A 19800-nucleotide genomic window follows, 5' to 3' on the forward strand; every position below is an offset into this window, starting at 1 on the left:
GCCGGAGGGGGCGAGGGGCAGCGGCGGGGAGCGACGAGCCCTCCGCCGCCGGGGGGGAGGGGGGGGTCCTCGCCCGGCGGCCGCTGCGGCCCGTACAAACCTTCGTTCCGCAGGGGGCTGCCGCCGCCGGGCCGGGCTCTCTTGCGGGGGGGGACCGGCCCGCAGCCCGCGCTCATCCTCGGCGGCCGCGGGCCCGCCCGCCTCAGCCGCGCGGCGCCGCCGACGGCCGCCGGCGCCAGGCAGCGGCCGCCCCCCGGGCACGGCGCGACGATGCGGCAGCGCCTCCGCCCCTCTGCATCCTCCGGCCCGCGGCGCGGCGCGGCTTAGCGCAGGGCTCGTCCCGCCGCCCGCACCGGCGCGGGGAGGCGGCGGGGCCGGGGCCGGCGAGGGGCCGGGGCCGCCGCCGCTCGCTGCAAAATGGCTCCCGCCCGCCGCTCCCCTCTCACCATGGCAACGGCGCCCCGCCCGCCGCCGCTGCCGCCGCGCGCGCAGGGCGCCGGAAAGCAGCGCGGCGCGCGCGGCGCTTTACGGCGGCGCCGAGGTCGTTGCTGCGGGCGGCGGCGGCCGTTGGCGGCGGGGCCTGCGGCGCTGCGCCATGGAGGGCGGCGGCAACTCCAAGGGCACGGGCCTCGGCGGCCTCTTCGGCGCCGGCGGCGCGGGCTACTCCCACGCGGACCTGGCCGGGGTGCCGCGTGAGTATCGGCGCGGGGAGGCGGCGCGGGGGCGGCCGGCGGGGCCGGGCCGGGCCGGGCCGGGCCGGGCCGCGCGAGGCCTCGCGGAAGCCACCGGGCCGCGAGCGGCCTCCGTCGCCCTTTCGGCGTGCGGAAACGGAGGCGACGCGCGGGCCGCGGCTTCCCGCGCCTGGCCCCGTGCCGCGCCGGGGCGGCAACGCGCGCTTCCGTACAGGCAGGCTCTGAACGAGGACTCCGTGTCGCCTAGCGCGGTGACAGAAACGTAGTGCATACCCTTTGCCTACCCGTCGGCAGTGTTTCCTATAAATACGCGTTTCTTGGTAGGCGCCCTATTAATCTATTACAGAATAGGACAGTAAGGACAGTATTGTCACTGCTTCCGCGCACTAACTCTGTTAATTTCAAGTCCAGTATGTTAAAATGATCAGAGAAACTGGTGTCAAAGTGTTTTTTTCTTTTCTTTCAGTAACTGGAATGAGCCCCTTGTCTCCATATTTAAATTTGGATCCCAGGTATCTAGTGCAGGTGAGAAAATGGCTGTTTTTATCGTATTGAACTTAATTCCACTGTTGACATGGTAGGGACCAAGACTTCAACATTCATGCAGTGCTGCGTAGTGTGTAATTAACTCTTGAACAGTTGAAAGTCAATGAATGATTTTCAGTGCTGTTCTTAATAAAATCTTGCAGTGCCATAGCGGCTAGGAAAATAGATTTAAATATAGAGGATAAACGAGGCTGCTGTGTCAGTATAATAGTCTGTTGCTATTGAAAAGGTATTGCCCACCTGTATTTTTTCTTCTACCTCCCTGCACTCAGGCATGTGGCTGCATCACTGCTCCTGCCCCAGTTCTGCCATTTTCCAACCCTCCACTGAGCCCATTCAACTAATAAAAGCAGCCAGAAACTATTCACTGTTTCAATGGATTGTTTTTCTGTGTTGTGATGAGTTGGATGGGTCACAAAGGGGGTGATACAATCTATGTAACTGGCATGTACTGTCTCCGCAGCGGCTGTAAATTCTCTGTTAGTTTCCCCTATCTCATTTTCCAGCTGAAAAGCAGCTGAAGTGATACTGTTAGGAGGTAAAGCTTTGTGTTTGAATCCACAGAATAATGTAGCTTTTGTACTTACACAGCTTAGTATTTAGTTAATATAATATGATGGCCCATAGAGCACTGGAACAGCTTGACCGGAGAGGTTGTGGAGTCTTCTTCCTTGGAGATATTCAGTTGTTGCCCAGGGCCCTGCCCAGACATGCTCTAGGTGACGCTGCTTGAGCAGGGGGGTTGGACTAGATCTTCAGAGGTCCCTTCCAACCTCAGCCATTCTGTGGTTCTGCGATAGGCGGTCATAAAGGAAATGAGATTATTAAAGACCCCGTATTTTCCCTTTTTTCAGTTATGTTAAGCATAGCTAAAAAGGTTTAAGTTAGTTCAATAAGGAAACATGTCTTAATGATTTCATTTAATTAACATATTATATATAGGGCTTGTATTACCTATGGATATTAAATTTTGCTGGAGTAGCATTGAAGATAATCAGTTGTATGGTATCTACTAATCTGTGCCTTTTGTTTCATGATGCACTATGTCACCACTTTTGCGAGCAGAAAACTCTGAATGCAGCTGAGGGGACTTTTTTCTATTTTTTTTTCCACTATAAGCTGCTGTGGTCAAAATTACAATACAAAATTCCTCTAAAAGCAATAAACAAGGGATATGCTTCTGTCTGAGCTGGATTCACTAGTGCAGTTTTCTCACCTGCTGTTAATGTATAGTGGAAGAAAAAAGCGCTAGTGATTATATAGATCTCTTTCCCAATATGCCATTTAGTGTTGTCTCTTTTAGCTAGTACAGTACATCTGAAAAAGTGATGAGACCAGAGTTTTTGGAGCAAAGTTTTTGTATACTAATAGATTTAAAAATACATAGCTTGCTTTAAAAGAAAGGAAGTTGTTGGCATTAATGTCATAACTTGCAAAACAGATCTAAAAATACCTATTGCTGTAACACTAGAGGTTAACAGAATAGCATGTGTTGAAACACTTCACTGCTCTCGCCATTTATCACTAGGAAGCACATTGAAATAAAAGGAAATTCTATTAAGGATAGTTGGTTTATTTTATTTTATTAAAAAAAAAATGTAAAGGCGGCCAAACACTGGACCAGGTTGCCCTATTCTCCATCTTGGAGATACTCAAAACCCAACTGGATGTGGCACTAAGCAACCTCTGTAGGTGACCCTACTTTGAGCAGGAGGCTTGGACTAGGTGATTTCCAGAAGTACCTTCCAACCTCAACAATTCCGTTATTCTAAAAATAAGTGGAGAAATATTTTATCTAAGATTTTAAAATACAGGAGCCTAAATTATTAGCTTTTGAATCTGCTTCGTGTCTTAAAGTGTATGTGGAGGGATGGAGGTCTCTTGTTTTTAAAGCAGAACATCCATTTGCTTTCAGAATGCTGAGTGCACATTTCTGCCTAAGAAAGTCACCCTTACTGTTTACAGTCTTACGTTTTGATCCTGGCCTTTCCATTATAAGGAGTGCTACAGTGGTGCTAGTGCAGTGGTTATCACATCTGCTTTACGTGCTGAATGTCCTGGGTTCAAGCCCCAGTGGAACCAGCACCAGAAAATCTTTGGGAGGTTGGACTAGATGATCTCCAGAGGTTCCTTCCAACCTTAAAGATTCTGTGCTCATGAGAGCCACCCTTTTTTCTTCCCGTAAAGCAGGCATGAACTAATGTGTTTTCTATAATGCTTTTGTTACCTTCACCAGATATCTATTATAAAATAGGATACAAGGCTTTGCCATAAAGCTGGAGGGTGGCCTTCCTAGGTAGTTATCTCTACAGAAACATAGAGATTACACACAGATGATGATTGCTTAAACTTGACTTTTTGCAGAGTAGTGGCAAGTAATAATAAACTGCTGATTAATAATCACACACAATTTCTCCAAATAATCTGGATACAGGGAACCCTATGAGAGGTACCGTTTATTGCTACGATATCCCAAAATTTAGAAGCATATGATCTGTATTGCCAACCACCTTAAATAATTGCTACTACGGATAATAAAAGTGCCAAGTATGGACCAAAAAAGGCTTAGAATGCAGTTGCTTGAGACTGTGCTTCTCCTAGTGATGTATTGATTAAATAGTAGATAAATTATTGGCATGGTTGGAGAAATTTCAGAAGCAGAAAAAGATCTTACTTCTTTGGCACCTTAGCAGCATATGTGCATCTCAATGTCTAATACTGAAAAAGTGCTTTGATTGACCTTATCTCTACACACATGCTAGTTATAACCTAATTGCTCTTGATATTCATCTTTTCAGACAATTCTATTGTACAAGAATAAGTCTATTCCTATAGAAGAATGCACAAATAAAACCAAACTACCAACTTTTTTTTTCCTGGCCACCACTAGTTTGAATATATTCCTTAGTTTCTCATGTCCTTGGGGTAGGTCACTTAATGCAATGAATTACTTGGACAGTATTTCTTTAATTTCAAAGTAGTGGGAAAATCTTAATGCATTACTGTATTAGTATAGGTTGGTCAATGAAAAACAGTACTGCATAATCAGACACTAGGAGGGTCCCTAAAGAGCAATTGGTCTTGTATTGCCTGCTCATTATAATGAGTTGTTAAGCAAATGTTTGTTAAATAAATCACACAATATAAGTTCCATGGCTGCCTCGTTTCATTTTTAAAAGTTAGGAGAGCTGGAAAAGGAAAAGCTTTCAACTTATTTCTAGTTTTAAAATCTTTCTTTGTTCTCATTAAAAATATGTAGGTGGGCTATTCCATTTGAATGTACGTAGCCATTATCTAGAAACACTGGTTGTTTCTGTTTTTCCTTTAGTTCATTGTGTGAATTAAAGAATAATAATTTTAAGTGTAGCTTATATTTTAAAGGGGGTATGCCTAAAAAAATACAAAGTTATAATATTTATTTCTTCCAGGATACAGATGAGTTTATCTTGCCCACAGGAGCCAACAAAACACGGGGCAGATTTGAACTAGCCTTTTTTACCATTGGAGGATGTTGTATGACAGGTAGGTGGTAATATTTTTTCCCCCCAATTATCCAGGTAGCATTAATATACCAAACTAATTCACAAGATCTTAAGTGTCTTGTTCTTCAGTCTTTATCTATAGATTTAGATAAACAGCTACTTGACTTCAGTCTGTACACTTTCAGTATCGTCAGTGTTTGCTTCTAGTAGAGATTTGTTCCTTTTTTTCCTTAAAAAGTAATAACTACTATTATGCTAACTAGGGGCAGCATTTGGTGCGCTGAATGGTTTGCGGCTTGGCTTGAAGGAGACACAGAATATGACATGGTCAAAACCTAGAAATGTACAGTAAGTGCTTGATCTCAAAAATGTACACATTAGTGACAGTTATTTCTTCCAGCTGGCACATAGTTAGACCTGAATGTACTGCAAAAATAAATGTATTAAAATATTTTTTTTATATGTTGAAATATTCCCAAAGAAGCCCCATTTTTTGAGGCATTTTTTGCTTTCACTTACCCAAGAGTGAATTCTCTGAATTCCTGGCTTTTCCAAAACCAGGAGAGATTAAAACGTAGAAGCTAGGCCTACCTAATTTTACCTTAAGGACAACATAGGTGCATGCTACTGAGCAAGTGTTGCGTGGTGCAAGTTGTTCCTGATTATGGCTTCCAGAAACACTCATACTATTCCCATGTTGTCACTTCACCTGAAAGTTTTGAAAGAATGCAATAGATAGGAATACATTTTTCATGCAGAATGCTTCGCTTTCTAAAATTATACAGTATCTGTTGATTAGACATAACTAAGGAAAATTCAATTACCTGTGAAGGGGGCATAGAAACCTAGAGGAGTGAAATAACTAGGGGAAAACATTTTTACTCTTCCACAGTGCTTTGGAAGAAGGGAATATTAGAAGTTAGTACAGTTTGGATTGGCTCTGCTCCTTTTTAAATATTGTTTCTGTATTCTTCCTTGACTTTACCCATATTTGCAATTAAAAATGTTAACAAAATATTCCTCATTATGACTCCTCCATAATCTTCTAAATGAAAAAAAAAAGTCTATTTTATGTATAAGAAATGAGCAAAGTCAAACAAAAACATGTTGTCAAGTGCAAGTTTTGACAGGTCGAGCCCAGCAGGTGGCAGTCAGTGCACAGACTGCTATTAGTTCTTGCCTTTCAAGGGAAAAGGCATGTTGAAGGTTGTCACCTTGAAACAGCGTATTAAGTTCCATGTTTTCCTGATCAGGCAGAAAAGACATGCTAGTCTAGATTGTCTTTAACTTTATCCTTTATGTACTGAGATTTTTCCCTGAATTAAATTTTGCTCTTAATATTTCCATTGCTAGATGTCTTACAATACATTGTAGGTAACTTACTAAGATTATGAAGTTTCTCATCGGTTCAGAACTGATATAAGGTTAACAAAATTGGGAGCGAGGAAGAGGGCAGAAGAGGCAGCCAGTACTCTGGCCTCTTTTTTTTTCTCATTTCAAAATAAAGTTTTCCATAATTTATTTTATTACTTAACCATATTAATAGCCTGTGTCTCCTAGTGAAAAATCGTAAAAAATGAAATGTAATGGGAAATGAATTCAAATCAGAAGAAACATAACATGCAACAGTTCACATTAAATGATGAACTAATTTCCAGTGGTAGTCAGCTGTCCAGAGCAGTACAGTGCCTGTGATAGTGTTACACTGCTGGGAGATAAAAGTCAATCATTTCTTCTGGCTGTTGTCACTGTTCAGGAGATGGCTAATGCCAGAAAGAAGTGGTATTGTGCTTCCCTGAAAGCGTGCTAAGGCTACGCTTTCCTCCTTTAGCGCTGGTGTGGAAGGATACATACAGAAATAGTCAGTGCGCTTCACTTTCATTGTGCATGCTGCCGCTGAGAAATGGAGATGTGAAAGACTGCCTCTCTTCTCCCTGACTTGCTTTTGTTCAAGCTTGCCTTCGGTTCCCATCCATTCTTTCAGGCATCACCATGCTCCCTCACGCATGGTCACTGCATCAGTTGCACCTACTAGAGGAGCACTATAGTTTTCCTGGAGCTCTTGAATCCATAAGCTGTAGGCACATAAGTCAGCCTAAGCGTATCAGTCCTTAGTCACATACAGTCACCGTACAAAGAAGTTGTACTGACTAGGGTGGAAAGTCATGTTAAGAAGAGAAGGGATTCTTAAGTATAAATTAGACCAGAAAGGAGAGGAATATTTTCTTAAGTCTTGACAGGGCTAAATATTTGCCTTCAGTATTGCACACATTGCTGTTTGTGATATGCATTGTAGAGGAGTGTATATATTACCAAGCTCTGTGCATTTCCTACCAGTTGGATATGTTTTTGAATGTATTTTTGTTCAGTTATTCCATTTTTATTAATAAAGCAAATGAGCAGAATACTTTATGCCTAACATAAACCCCATACCATTAATTTTGTAGTTTAGGACACTAACTCAATGTAAATACAGAGAACTAAATCTTTTAATACCTTTTTAATTCTCATATAGAATTCTAAATATGGTGACAAGGCAAGGAGCATTATGGGCAAACACACTGGGATCTCTAGGTAAGTGAACTTGCTATTTTTAGGGTAAACTTAATCGACAAAGATGTACCTATTTGAAGGGAAGAATATCCTTCAAAATTTTCATTATCAAATCTGTCAAGGGAAAAACTCAACTTTTTTCTTTAGATCTTAAGGGAACTTCAGTAAGCATTGGAAAGAAAACTAAAGACACTAAAAAGTTTAAGCACAAGTAGCTAGAGGCCTGTAATTAGAAAACTAAATTTTTGGTGTAATAAAAGCTGGAACTCTAACCAGTTGGAATAAAAGCTGCAACTCAAAATTGATAGTGCTTACTTGTTAATAAATTAATTAATTCATAAATTAAAGCAAAAATGTAATTCAAGTGTTTCTGAAATAACTTTAGCCCAGCTAGAATAATTGTATATAGTACTGGCCACTTTAAATGCAGACGTTGACAGGTTAGGAAAAGAGAAAAAAAAAAAATATCAAAAGCATGATGTGCAAGAAGGAAGAACTTTTCTATGAGATAAGCTTTAGAAAAAAAAAAAATCTCACCAGTTACCTCAGAAAGATGACTCTAGAGGACTTTATCAGTCAGTGAAATAACTAGTGCACTAGAGAATACAAGTTTTTTCTTCACTCTTACAAGAACATAGGATGCTCTGCTACTGTGAAAGAAATAAAATTGATGAAAAGAGATTATTTCTGAATGGATAAAGCATGGAACTTACTGCCTCACAATGTGATAATGGAAGGGAAATTAGCAATAATTTAAAACAGATTATGTCATGTTGTAACTCCATTTAGAAACAGCTGAGTTTTGAAAAATGCAAAATGTAAGCTGTTACATTTAATATATTGTCTTATTTCTAATAGATTAGATAGAATAGATAAAAGTAGATTAGTGTGCTGCTTAGCCCAGACAACAGCTTTTGAGGCATCATATAGAGGCAATGATCAGAGGTGGGATTCTAGACTGCACTGAGCACAGCAGTTTACAAGTTGGCGTGCATATTGCCTGACTTTTTTTGTATTTTCAATTCTGACTAATCAAAATGTATCTGAAAACAAAGGTGTTAGCACACTACAGTTCAAGGTTCCAGGGTAAGTGAAACATTAACAGTTTTTTCCAGCTGTATTTGAAGAAAGATTACTTAGGAAAATGTTTGTAGTTACATTTCAGTAACAAATTACTACTACTATTATTATTATTATTATTTAATGTGGCCTCCCAAGCATAGCATTAAGCAGAATCTGGCATTTTAGGAGCCAGTATGAGCTCCCCTTCGTGCTAGTTACTAGAGAAGTTCCTTGCAAGGAGGTGAAGTGTTTTGCATTTCGGTTCACTTGTGCAGTATTTTTGTAACTAATTTCTTTGTCACTGCTGTCAACTTTTGTCATTCTGTTCCTAAAGAAATGTAGCAACAACTGTGTTGAAGTATTTTAAAATTTTGTGGAATAAAGCTCATCCTTCTTGTTTTAATATTATATGTACTAAGATTAGGTAAAAATAACCTTTCTTACGTTGAGTGAAAGAAGATGCTACTGTTCCTCTCGTTGACTGTAATATGGCTGCTTATAAAGGATTTAATGTGATTTTCAGCAGGAGTAAATGTTTATTCTTCTTGAAAGAAGAGGAATTAAAGTTATACAATGTCTTTTCTGCTCTGATAAAAGAACAAACTCTCCTGTTCTTTGTCAGCATGAACCATTTAATACTTGGTTATATCACAGGTACTTTCTGGCCAGGGTGAGGTGGGCAGGAGAGGGAGTCCCCTTCAAAAGACATGGGTTATATGTGCATCCATATTACAAGCCCACACACTTCTCCCTCCCATCAATTCCAGATCAGTCCCCAAAGCTCTCTAGGGCTGGGGACAAATTTTTCATATTCAAACAGCAGTGGAACTGCTGTAAGCATCAAATCTGTCATCTTCATGAAACCAGGTGTCATGAAAAATATTACTTTATCACCAAACACTTAATTTTCTAGTCAGAGTTACATGTAAAATAGAAATACAGCTGAAAACACCAGAGAGCATTTGGTAGAGGTTTTCCCTCCTTCAAGGAAAGGTCTGTGCTTCAGAAACATAGCCTAAATAGTTACACTGAGCCTGGAGTTTAAGCCTTATTTCTCAGGGAATGGGACTTTGGTTCAATTTTTCAGTGTGTGTATTTTCTTTCTCAGCTCTGCTTTACAGTGCATTTGGAGTTGTCATTGAGAAAACAAGAGGTGCCGAAGATGACCTGAATACTATAGCTGCTGGAACTATGACAGGAATGCTGTACAAAAGCACCGGTAGAGTGGCAAAATGTTTCTATTGTTACTCTTGTGCTTTATCCAAGCTATTAGGAACTCGTTCCTTTTTCTAAATACAGTCCTGCTCTGAAGGTTAACAGTGGAAAAAAATAGTTTGTTAGGAATACAGAATTAGAATATAGCTTTTTGTTTATAAAGCCCAGTCTTCTGGTATTGCAGCCTCACTACCGTATGAATCACTTTTAACAAGGCATTTGATCTTGTGGCAATCAACCTGTGTTCTGTATATTCATTTTCTTCCCTCTTTCTCTTCAGAAGTTAATTCTCATTTTCCTGCATGCACTAGTGGACTGTTCTTATTCCCGCTATACCTTAAAAATGTTACTAAGAATGAGTTAGGTTTTGCATATTAACTGAATGCTTAAGTATTTACTCAGATTTAGAGTAATGCACAGTTAAGCTCCTATAATTATCATTAGTCCTGTGCAAGCTTGAAAGGACCCAATTTAATTTGTCTAGAAATAAATAATTTCTAGAAAGTACAAGTTTCCTTTATGTAGTCTTAGCCGTGTGGAGAACAATATGCTGTTGGGGGATATTAAACTATTAGGTCTCAATTACTGCTAGATTTATTTGTACCAAAAAAAGGAAAATTCAAATGATGCCGTTTACTTCTAAGGATAAACAACATTAACCAGAAAAGTTAGAAGGTGGCAAGACTGTGACCTTCTCTAAGCATACATGAAACTAAATATGTAGAATCCTAAATATGGTTTAAGAAAAAAATTACTGTCTAAATAATGATTTAGAAAAAAATTGCTTCCAAGAAAGTGAAAAAAAAATCAAAATTCAGATTTAATACAAATCCTTGTGTTTTTTTTCTTTCCCCTCCTTAGGGAAGAGATTTTGCTAAACAGGTTTTATAAATTTGTATCATTACAGTAAGTAGAAGGAAATTGATTTTTTAAAGATATGTACGTAGCTGTTTGTGAAATTTCTTTCTAATCTTTGCGTAGTAATGAAAGCCAACAGAATGTTATTTGAGAACAGCATGGATTTAAGGTTGGTTTGTTGCTGAGTACTGAATTGTTTACAGAAGAAAGAGTTTGACCTTCATCAGCAGAACTTCTGTCAGTAGATTTTACAGGCCAAACATTTGGAGATAGTAGTTAGAGAACTACTGGGTACCACAGATTGGTGAGGGCAGAGGGAAAGTATTTTATGTTTTAAGTACCATGATAAAGGTTTGGCTGTCTGATTTATCTGTATTTTACAATGCAAATACTAGAATTAAGTGTCTTTGGCCTGAAGGTCACCTTTATATATGGGGGCAAAACAAGTTGAGAAACCTTATTTTTGTGTTGCTCTTGAGTAACTGAAACCAGAGGGAATTGGCTTTTGCAGCCTCATAAATACTAGATTGGGCACTTAACCTTGCAAGACCATGTAGTTCTATAATAAATGACTTATCTGGCATTTTTAAAGTAGTATGCCAGATTGCAAGCAAAGCTCTGGTTAGGATAGCAGGATAAGAGTTCAATATTTTCTGTAGAAGGTTATCCTTAAAGACAGCTGCTGTCCTACACTCTAGCAGAAGTTTCCCCCTTGCCTTTCAGAAGTGTAGAAACAGTATTATGCACAATGTTGCTCTTTTGGGGAAGTGTAGCCACGGATAACTGCTCTAGTCATATGCACTGTCATATGAGACTACAGAATTAGAGATTTTTCTTACCAGAGCACAATGGAACTTTTGTTCTGTAACATGGAATCTATTGAGCTAATACTAGCATCAATTAAGGTAGATGAAGTCAGTCTGTATTCATTACAGTATCTTCTTTTAAGTGTCTTGCATATGAAATACAGTGTACAGAAACTAAAAAGAAACAGTTTCAGAATATACAGAAAATTTGAGCAGTATAGTAGACTTTAAGGTTAAGAATTGGTTCTTAGAGTAAAAAAAGATACTCACAGTTGTTCAAAGAATTTAATTCCAATCTTACTTTTAGGTCTCTAGAGACTTTTTCCCCCCTATTGCTCTGTCTCCAATGTTTGTGTTTCATTTTCTGCATTAGAAATGTCCTTCCTAATTATGGTAAAGCCTTCTGTGTAAAAACTCTGCCTTTTACCAGCATCAATATATACTGGAGATTAAAAAAAATGTTTTTGACTTAATGCAGATTCATATCTGTGATATATTAAATCTGTAATTATTTTCCTTGTTACAGGGAATGCTAAAATATGTTGGCATTTAAAAAAAATAATTTTTGAAGGCTGCCAGATACATATCTGTTCTGAACCCTCATGTTTTAGTGGCAGCTGGCAATTCCCATGCACACCCCATTTCAAATCAAGTCTGTTCTACCATCCGCAAAGGGTGGATACAGGTTTGATATAGACAGTGCTGTTCAAGTACTCAGATATCCCTCTTCCATCATTCTTGTTTTTTAAAAGATTAGGAATGTGTTTAAGAAGAAACTGTATGAAGTTAGGGAGTTTCCTTGTTGCAAGCTTTCATTTTTAAACTTGGATGGAATAATCACATCAACAGTCCTGCAGGAGCAAAAAAATATCTCTGTGTATACCACAAAGTCTTCCCGTAGGTTGAATTTCTGAAACTGTAGTGACTAAGTCTTTGCTAAGGGGGGAAGCAAACAAAAAAGGTAGTGGGAAGACTGTAAAGGTTGATGAGATTTGTTGCCTGAACTAATCCTAATTTTTACATTTTGTCCTTGTGGAGGTGTTAATCATTACCAAAATGCTAGTAGTCAAACACAGACTTTCTGAAGCACCCACACAGCAATGAACTAGATTGCGAACAGTTCTGTGCAAGGCTACTTAACACAACTTGTGCGTGAGAGCACGAAAGAGCTTTAAAAAAGGATCTGCCTGCGAGAGCTGGAAGTTCTGCCCTCCTGTGTTCATTGGAAGTAGCATTTGTCAGGGAAAATTCCCTGTTGCATGTGACTGAAGCAGGTCCAAGGCTTTTGATGGTCCTCCTTGCACTAAGTAGGCAACTTAATTTGCCATTATAAACAAAGTGTTTGCCTAGAATCCTTTTCATAATACTGTAAGGCTTAGATTACTAGATCTTGTGAATTGAATTTAAGTGAAACAGTAATTAGAGGAACTTCAAAACAATACACTGGCTGATCCCTTTTATCTAAAGTGACTATAGCTTTCATATTTGAGATGGAATTTACTACTGTGATTACTTACTAGCTTCTAGCCTGAATGTAGCAATCAAGTATTCGCTTGATAAACTAGACTTGCAACTTCATGCAAGCTGCATTTTGAACTCACAACTTAAGCTGAATGTTCTGGTTAGCAGTTAAGCGAATGATGAAAAATCTTTTGTTCCTTTGCCAGTGGCTTATGAATTGGAAATGTTGCAATTCTGCTGAGCTATTAAGCAAAACTTAATTTTTTACCCGGGAAAAGTAAACAAATCTATCCTGTACATGTGCTTATAACTGACCTGGAGAAAGACTAGTTCTCCTTTGGCTCCCTATGATTTTCCAAAAATACAGTCAGTTTCTGGTGAAAGTGTCTATCCTTTGTTTTCAGGAGCTATACATTCAAGCATAAGTTATTGTATTTAAAAAAAAAAAACTGTCAAATCTATTTTGTTTTTACTAAAACAGAATCAACTTCCTAATCCCACTAGGATGAATTTTCCATTTAGTAAGAGTATGTATTCTTTGACTTTGAAAAAGGCAGAAGTTAAAATCTATTATGCTAAGTTTTATTAGGATAAATGGTATAAAGCACAAACACTAACACAGCTTTTAAAGCAAACAAATATTTAGCCCTATGTCGCATGCTTTTTCAACATCTTCTGTTTCAAATCCAACATCTTTGTTTTGGCATAATTGTATTAGTTTCTGAAAGTAATAGTGGTTAAGAAGGCAAACAACATTAGAAACAAAAGAGCAAAATCAAGAGAACGATTGTCACTGTACACTATGTCACTATTGCACTCTTTCATCATGAAAATGTACACGGTTCCAGTCATCATGTCACAAGAAAGATATAGCTGGCTAAGACCTTTACCCCCTTCTTAAGCACACACTATTGATCAGTCAGAAAAAAGATACTGAGGTAAGTGGGACTTTAGACTGAGCCAGTGTGACAGGCATTAATATCTTGTTCATTGAAACTCTTGAAAAGGCGTTAACTAGGCAGAAATTGAAACAACCTTAACTCTTATCTGAGTATTACTCACATTATAGATGTTCTCTCTCAGATTTTTTTCCCCCCATTAGGGGGATAGAGGAATAGGAGCAAGAGTGAACTAATATTTAGGACAAAGTGGACCCATTTGTTTTACTGTATTTCTGTGTAGTAGAAACCTGATGCTAGTTAGAACCTCTCATGCCTTTTGCACAATAAACATTACAGAACATGGTATGCGAAGCTGTGCATCTGAAGAGAAGGGAGACACGTGCTAATGATAACTAAAGGGAATAGTTATCATTTTAAGACCTCAGAACACTACCCAAAAGCCAGCACATTACAAATTGAGAAGGGCTAAATGCTTTATTGCTAGCAATAAAATTGGGCCAGAGTCAAAGATAAGTTTGGTGACCTTTAGTGGGTAGGAGTTCAGGGCAATGGAGTTAGCCAAGTGCGTCTGGAACTGTAAACGTCTTTCCATTGGGCTTGTATGTTTTCTTCTGGGACAAGTTTTTTTGTTTGTTTGTTTTTTGTTTTCCTTGGAAGACAGGAAGACATTTACAGACTGCCACAGATACAGGCCTGCAGAAAATTAAAAGGACTTGCTTCTGAACTGTGAGCATAAGGTCTATTAGGCCTTTTAGAAAGTTACAACCTCTGTTAAAACTTGCTTTTAACATGAAAAAAGTCTGTTACTCAAAAGGTGTTGGCAAAAACGGTTTGTTTACGATCTGAAATGAGTAGAAGATGAGGGTGAAGCATAAGGAGATGCATGCAAGAGCTTGTCGAGGCTGTGTTTGTGACTGGAGAGCTAAACCCTGAGCATACGCAGGGCAGCTGGGTGCGGTGCTGCCTCCTGCCCAGCTCTCCTGGACGGGCCGGAGAGCTCTGCTCTCCCACAGCAAACTGCAGGGTTCTTGCTGCCGTTCACAGCGACCGCCGTGGTCTCCTGTAGTTCAGGTGCTGCTGTTTGCCCTCAGTGAGGGAACAATAATTTAATATATGCAGAGTAACTTCACCAGTTTTAATACCTGTTAACTTGTAAATGAAAATGTAAATTCTTCGACTTTTTCTAATTTAGCCTTCTGACCAGTTATTGCAGGACAAATTTCCCTGTTTCAAGCTTTTGTTGTTTCTGTATTTTAACCATACCACTGTCTTAGTTACAGCAGTTTGAAAAAGGAACATGTTTATCTAGAATGTTTCTCATTTCCAAAAAGTTAACCACATTTTCCTCAGTAATTCCTGTACCCACAAACTGTCCACTTGCAAAATTTCATACAACCCCTGGGGGCAGCAGGAAGAAAGTTCTAGAATTTTCTCCTGCCGTAGGGACACCCACAGATGTTCACCAAACATCTGAGCCCAGTGGTGCAGAGAGTCTGGTCAGCTACTGCTGGGCTTGAAGTCAGCAAACTGAGGTTGCCTTGTATGTCTGAAAAGTTAAGCCCCTTAAACCATTTTAAAATGGTTTTGTTCCTGAAAGCCCTAAAGGGAAAAAAAATGTTTAAATTCTAAACATCTGAGAGAGAGACGGGAAGCCAAAAAACTAATAGCAGTTCAGCTGTTAGGCTTCTTTTGTCTGGCATAAATATAGGCGTCTTGGCTTCCAATTAAGGTGTTTCTAATGTTTGCCATTGAGTAGTTCTTGCTTTAAACAACGTTTCCTGGGATGGCTAAAGTAACACATTCTGAAATTTTTAGCTATTTAATAGAGGCATTAAAGTCTCAACTGAAGGTGTACCCTCATGTTATGCAATAGCGGTTATTGTTTTCCTTACTGTACAGGTCAAATTCAGTGTTAGGGAGCCAAGCAGTACAAAGCTGTGCTAGAGTGCTGGGGGTCATTGCACAGTGTGCTCTGAAGCAGATTTTAAATGTGTCACTAAGGTGGTCACTGCTTCATGGTGAAAGGGTATATCACCTAAAACCTAACAAAACTAAATTCTCACTTAGAGAGCATCAGATGCACCTTTAAAAACCCATGGCAGCTTCTCAGCTATCTTGCTAGTTGTCTGGTTGAAATACCTGCTTCCAGAAATGTCTGTCAGCTGAAACTAAGTTATCTTATTCTGACATGCAAGACGAGGGGCTTACAAGCGTGTTTCTAGCAGGGTTGGCCAAAGCAGACTTGGTATCTGAAGCTTGCAAAGAGTGATTGCAGAGGAGGGGTGAGAACTTGGTCTATCATGCAAACACAGCTGGCATGGAATTTTTTAAACTAGGTAATCTCCACAGAGGGCTTGACATTTCCTGTGCAGCAGCTGGGCTGTATTCTGCCTTGCAGTGCTGTAGGATGTCTGCCACAGACCTGGAGGTATTTGCTGAAATACAAATCTAACTAGTTAGGGAAAGGAAAGGCCTTAAGAAAAGTTATTGTGGATATTTCAGACAGCAGACAACTAAAATAGATGACTGGTAAAGTTTTGTAGCAAAAGCAAACTACACCTGTAAGACACCTTTTGTGCATTTTGTTTTTGCAGTTTTTCCCAGCTGACTCAATAGTGCACCTGTACCAACTGCACAAGTTTACTCCCAATCCATGAAAGACTTCCACTAAAGCGAAGTACAAGGCACCTAAGTTGTCTGCAGACCTATAGACTGCTCCAGGCAGCTGTGGTTGATGCTTTGTAAGTGGATTCAGAGCTGCCATCCTCACTTAACTGCCTCACCACATGAGAGTATTAACACTGTCTGGTGCTAGGAGCAGTACATACAAGTAGCACTGTATCCAAGTCTGTGTGGAAGCTGGAAAGTGACTTGCTATCCAGATTAAAGCAGCTTTCTTGTACCATCATAGCTTCCCCTAATCCAAAACCAGACCTGATCAGTTTGCAGCCTACCTTTCTTCCATGGAAAAAAATAGGTGTTTAAGGGGAAGATTTGAACTGGGAGGGAGGTAAGAGTATGGGATAGTCATAGCTCTGTTCTGCCTTGTGTTCTGTGAGGGAGTTGCAAGTTCCTTGTATTTCCCTGTATACAGGCCTGGTTAAGAGCCATCTTTTGCCGTTTCTCCTATGAACAATTGCTTCCTAATATAAAGGGCAAGTAAAAAAAAAAAGAAAAACTAAAGTTTTATTCATTTTCCCAGAAGTAATGAAGAGGTAGGGGTTTTATTGATTCTCTCACATATTTGTTTTGCGCAAAGTGTTCTTAAATTTAACTTGCAGCTTTTTGGCTGAGGCTGGTTGCTACTGAACAGTTCTGTGTACCCAGCTGTAACCGCTACATGTGGAGAGGGAGGGGGAAAGAAAAAAAAAAACATGCCACAAATTCAGGATGAATTATCAAAAACAGAAGTCTACATTCAAATTCCTAACCCCTACTTCAGGCACCTAGGTGAGAGGTATGGCTTTCATTACTGTTCAGAACTTCACTGAGAGCTGTTGGGTTCTCCGCAGTTACAGCAGTAGAAACTCACTCAGTAAGGCTTTCTGAACTGTGGCTGCAACCGTTTCTCCCAAGAAGGGCCCTCAGGTCATTACAACTAGTCTGACTGCAAAATTTCTAGGAAGAATAGTTAGATATAACCTCTATACAGAGTCTTAACTTCTGTGAGAAGTGACCTGTAGTGCTGAGTCCAACTTCTGTTGTCCCCTCTACAGCTTCCTGGTTTCAGTATGTGCCTGGGCAGCAAAAAATAAGATTTAACAGCTTCAGTGAGATTGTGCTTAGTCTGGCAGCACACATACTGCAGTCTCAGCCTAGCTGACGCCAGCAGCTCCTTGCCCTGATACAAGCCTAAATGCAATTCAGGGAGACAACTTTATGACCTACAATGAAGGAAAACAAACAAAAAAGAAAACCCCAAAATACACACACAGAGATTACTGGGAGGTGTTTCTTTTCAAGTAGTACGAATTTGAATTCCACTATCTATATCCTGTGCACATTATCAAGCTTGCTTCATTTGGTATTGATAATCATTGCCATATCGGACTTGGTGAAGTTTTCTGACACGTTGGGGGTCATGGTCTCAGGTGTTCCTGCACATATACTGTATTCTGGGAATTTTTCCAAGGCACTGTCAACTACTGAAGGGGAAGTGGGGGGGGGGGGAGAAAAAAAATATATATTTTGCTGTTCAGTAAAAACAGTGTGGCAAAAGTCTCCACTTTTGTATATCACAGCCTTGATACGGGGAATGGAAAGAGTTGTGATGCCATCTGACTCCTCACTCCAGTCAGTTGTGCTGGCAGCTGGTAGTAGTCAACCTTGAAGTGTTTTTAGCTCCACCACTACTAGAAGTCTGTCTTCTGTGAGCAGTTTCAAAAAGAAGTGAAATAATTTTGTTTTATTGTCTATGTGACTAGATTTTTTTGTCTTTGCAAGATTTTGAGGATTAATATTAGTAAAATTTCAGCAAGTGCTCTGTTCATTTCTTGTTAATTTCATCTACTTTTTCAATTTTTTCAGAAATTTCAAAAACCTAAAAGCAGTGATCAGTTCCGTGTGCTGGCCCTCATGAAGCTCTGGTGCCACAGATCATGCCCACATCAGCTGCTTTTGCAGTCACTTATTTCTGTCCTGCCTTTTCCCCTTCCTCCCAAACATAACAGCTGTAACTGACAAACATCATTATTCCTCAACTGAAATTCTAGCTAAGAGACTCTTAAAGTAGTAAAAGATCATATCTACCTATAAGCATCTGTTGTGATGACAGAAAAAAAACGTAGGTAAAGTAGGAGTTAGGCAAAGCCATATTTGCTTCATCTGTTCTGTACTGATTTGTTTAAGGCAGTAGTGTTAAAATAGCTTAGCAGAAACACCTGCAGAACTGGAGTCAGGATCAGGAATGACCCCTGTTTTCTTGAATCTGGCAGTAGGCTTGACGGGCATTTGAAACTACCACAGGTACCCTTTCTGGAAGGTTACTCAAAAAAAGCAGAATTGCACTGTACTTAAGATACTTCTGGATTTGAACAGCTTCTCAAAAGTTGCTGCAGCTGGCTATTTCCCTGGATATAACTTAATAGGCTTGTAATTTTTTTTCCCTCCCCTCTCTCCAGGTGGATTGCGTGGGATAGCACGAGGCGGCATTGCAGGTCTGACTCTTACTGGCCTCTACGCTCTCTATAACAACTGGGAGCACATGAAGGGCTCCATAGCCCAGCAGTCCCTCTGAGCAGGGCAGCCAGCGCCAGACAGAGGACATGCTTGCATAGTCACCAGTCAAATCAGTTGAGACCTGTCTGGTGCCCCTTATTATTTTATTTACAATTAGCATGAAACTGAAGGAAGACATCATGCTGGGAGGAACCTGTTGACACCATTTAGCTGGACTGGCCCTTTCCTTCCTGCCAGCCAGTTGCTGGAGGCAGCAACATTTCTTGGACCTGCAAGCAAACAGAATGGCCACCAGGATCCAGTCTCTGTGACACACTCACCAACAAGCTCTGGTGTATGCTCAGAGGTGTGCCCAGGCCTCATAGTTGTACATGCTGCACCACCAGGTTTGTTCAGTTGCGTGTACTACACCGATAGCGCTGCATAATAAAGTTTGTGTCCATAGAGCTATTCACTGCAGTCCTTCAACATACATCACCCCATCAGCCAGCATCCAGCAGCTGGAGCAAGCCAGACACGGGGCAAGGCTTGTTATTCTTACAGCACAGGGTAAGCTGTAAAAAGGGATATCATAATAAAAAGGGTGGTACTCATGCAACATCCTTCCTATGCTTTGCTGTTCTTACTGCTAAGACAGGAGTCTGCCAAATCCTGTGGCTCTCTTGTTTACTGTTTAATTTCAAAGGACTGATGTGATAAAATCATGAGAGAATTAGTGGATGGGAGGAAGTAAACTAACAGGCTGATTGTCTCCTGATGTGAGATGATGGTGAGACATAGCAGACAGGGCTTGACTCTGCTCCCTTATTTGTTCTAAGGTTTCAGTAGTGTTAAACCATGTACTGAGCAGTGTTTGCAGATAAACTAAATGGCAGGGGGTTATTTGGTTCAAGTTACCACTTGATAGGTTATTCTCCCAAATTTTTAAAATACAATCTGTAAACAATCAAACTGGTCTGAAACAACATGAAGGGAGAGAAAGTGAAGAAAAAGAAACCTAGGGCTGGGTGGGCAGCTTATTGGAGAACACAGGCTTGCTTTATTT

The 19800-nt window shown here is 40.3% G+C and overlaps 2 protein-coding genes and 1 non-coding gene across 6 annotated transcripts in view; 2 read left to right on the forward strand and 1 right to left on the reverse strand.

The window, feature by feature from the left end:
- PARG (poly(ADP-ribose) glycohydrolase) overlaps positions 1-196 on the reverse strand; it is a 78438-nt gene extending 78242 nt beyond the window's left edge. For 3 of the 4 annotated variants that reach the window (XM_062579740.1, XM_062579743.1, XM_062579739.1), the window contains exon 1: positions 101-196. In XM_062579740.1, the coding sequence (XP_062435724.1) occupies positions 101-176 (76 nt within the window). In that variant the 5' untranslated portion in view covers positions 177-196. The remainder of the gene's footprint in view (positions 1-100) is intronic. The other variant, XM_062579744.1, reaches the window with a different exon arrangement.
- A 339-nt stretch (positions 197-535) lies between these two features.
- On the forward strand, positions 536-19353 carry TIMM23B (translocase of inner mitochondrial membrane 23 homolog B). Its single transcript, XM_062580630.1, has 7 exons — positions 536-692; positions 1159-1217; positions 4667-4760; positions 4984-5068; positions 7236-7294; positions 9444-9554; positions 18698-19353. The coding sequence occupies exons 1-7, from the start codon at positions 596-598 to the stop codon at positions 18811-18813; spliced, it is 621 nt and encodes a 206-aa protein (XP_062436614.1). The 5' UTR covers positions 536-595; the 3' UTR covers positions 18814-19353.
- On the forward strand, positions 6374-6573 carry LOC134143103 (small nucleolar RNA SNORA74). The gene has a single exon (XR_009959036.1). It is a non-coding gene; the product is annotated as a small nucleolar RNA SNORA74 (small nucleolar RNA).
- Positions 19354-19800: the final 447 nt, after the last annotated feature.

The sequence above is a fragment of the Rhea pennata genome, chromosome 7 (genome assembly GCF_028389875.1).
Source record: "Rhea pennata isolate bPtePen1 chromosome 7, bPtePen1.pri, whole genome shotgun sequence".
In the NCBI taxonomy this organism is placed as follows: Eukaryota; Metazoa; Chordata; class Aves; order Rheiformes; family Rheidae; genus Rhea; species Rhea pennata.

What these genes read in the sequence shown, in the direction of transcription:
- TIMM23B (XM_062580630.1), top strand. Translation starts at nt 596, where the DNA reads ATGGAGGGCGGCGGCAACTCCAAGGGCACGGGCCTCGGCGGCCTCTTC. An exon ending in ATCCCAGGTATCTAGTGCAG is followed by an intron (nt 1,218 to 4,666) that starts GTGAGAAAATGG and finishes TATTTCTTCCAG; the next exon opens with GATACAGATGAGTTTATCTT. An exon ending in TCAAAACCTAGAAATGTACA is followed by an intron (nt 5,069 to 7,235) that starts GTAAGTGCTTGA and finishes ATTCTCATATAG; the next exon opens with AATTCTAAATATGGTGACAA.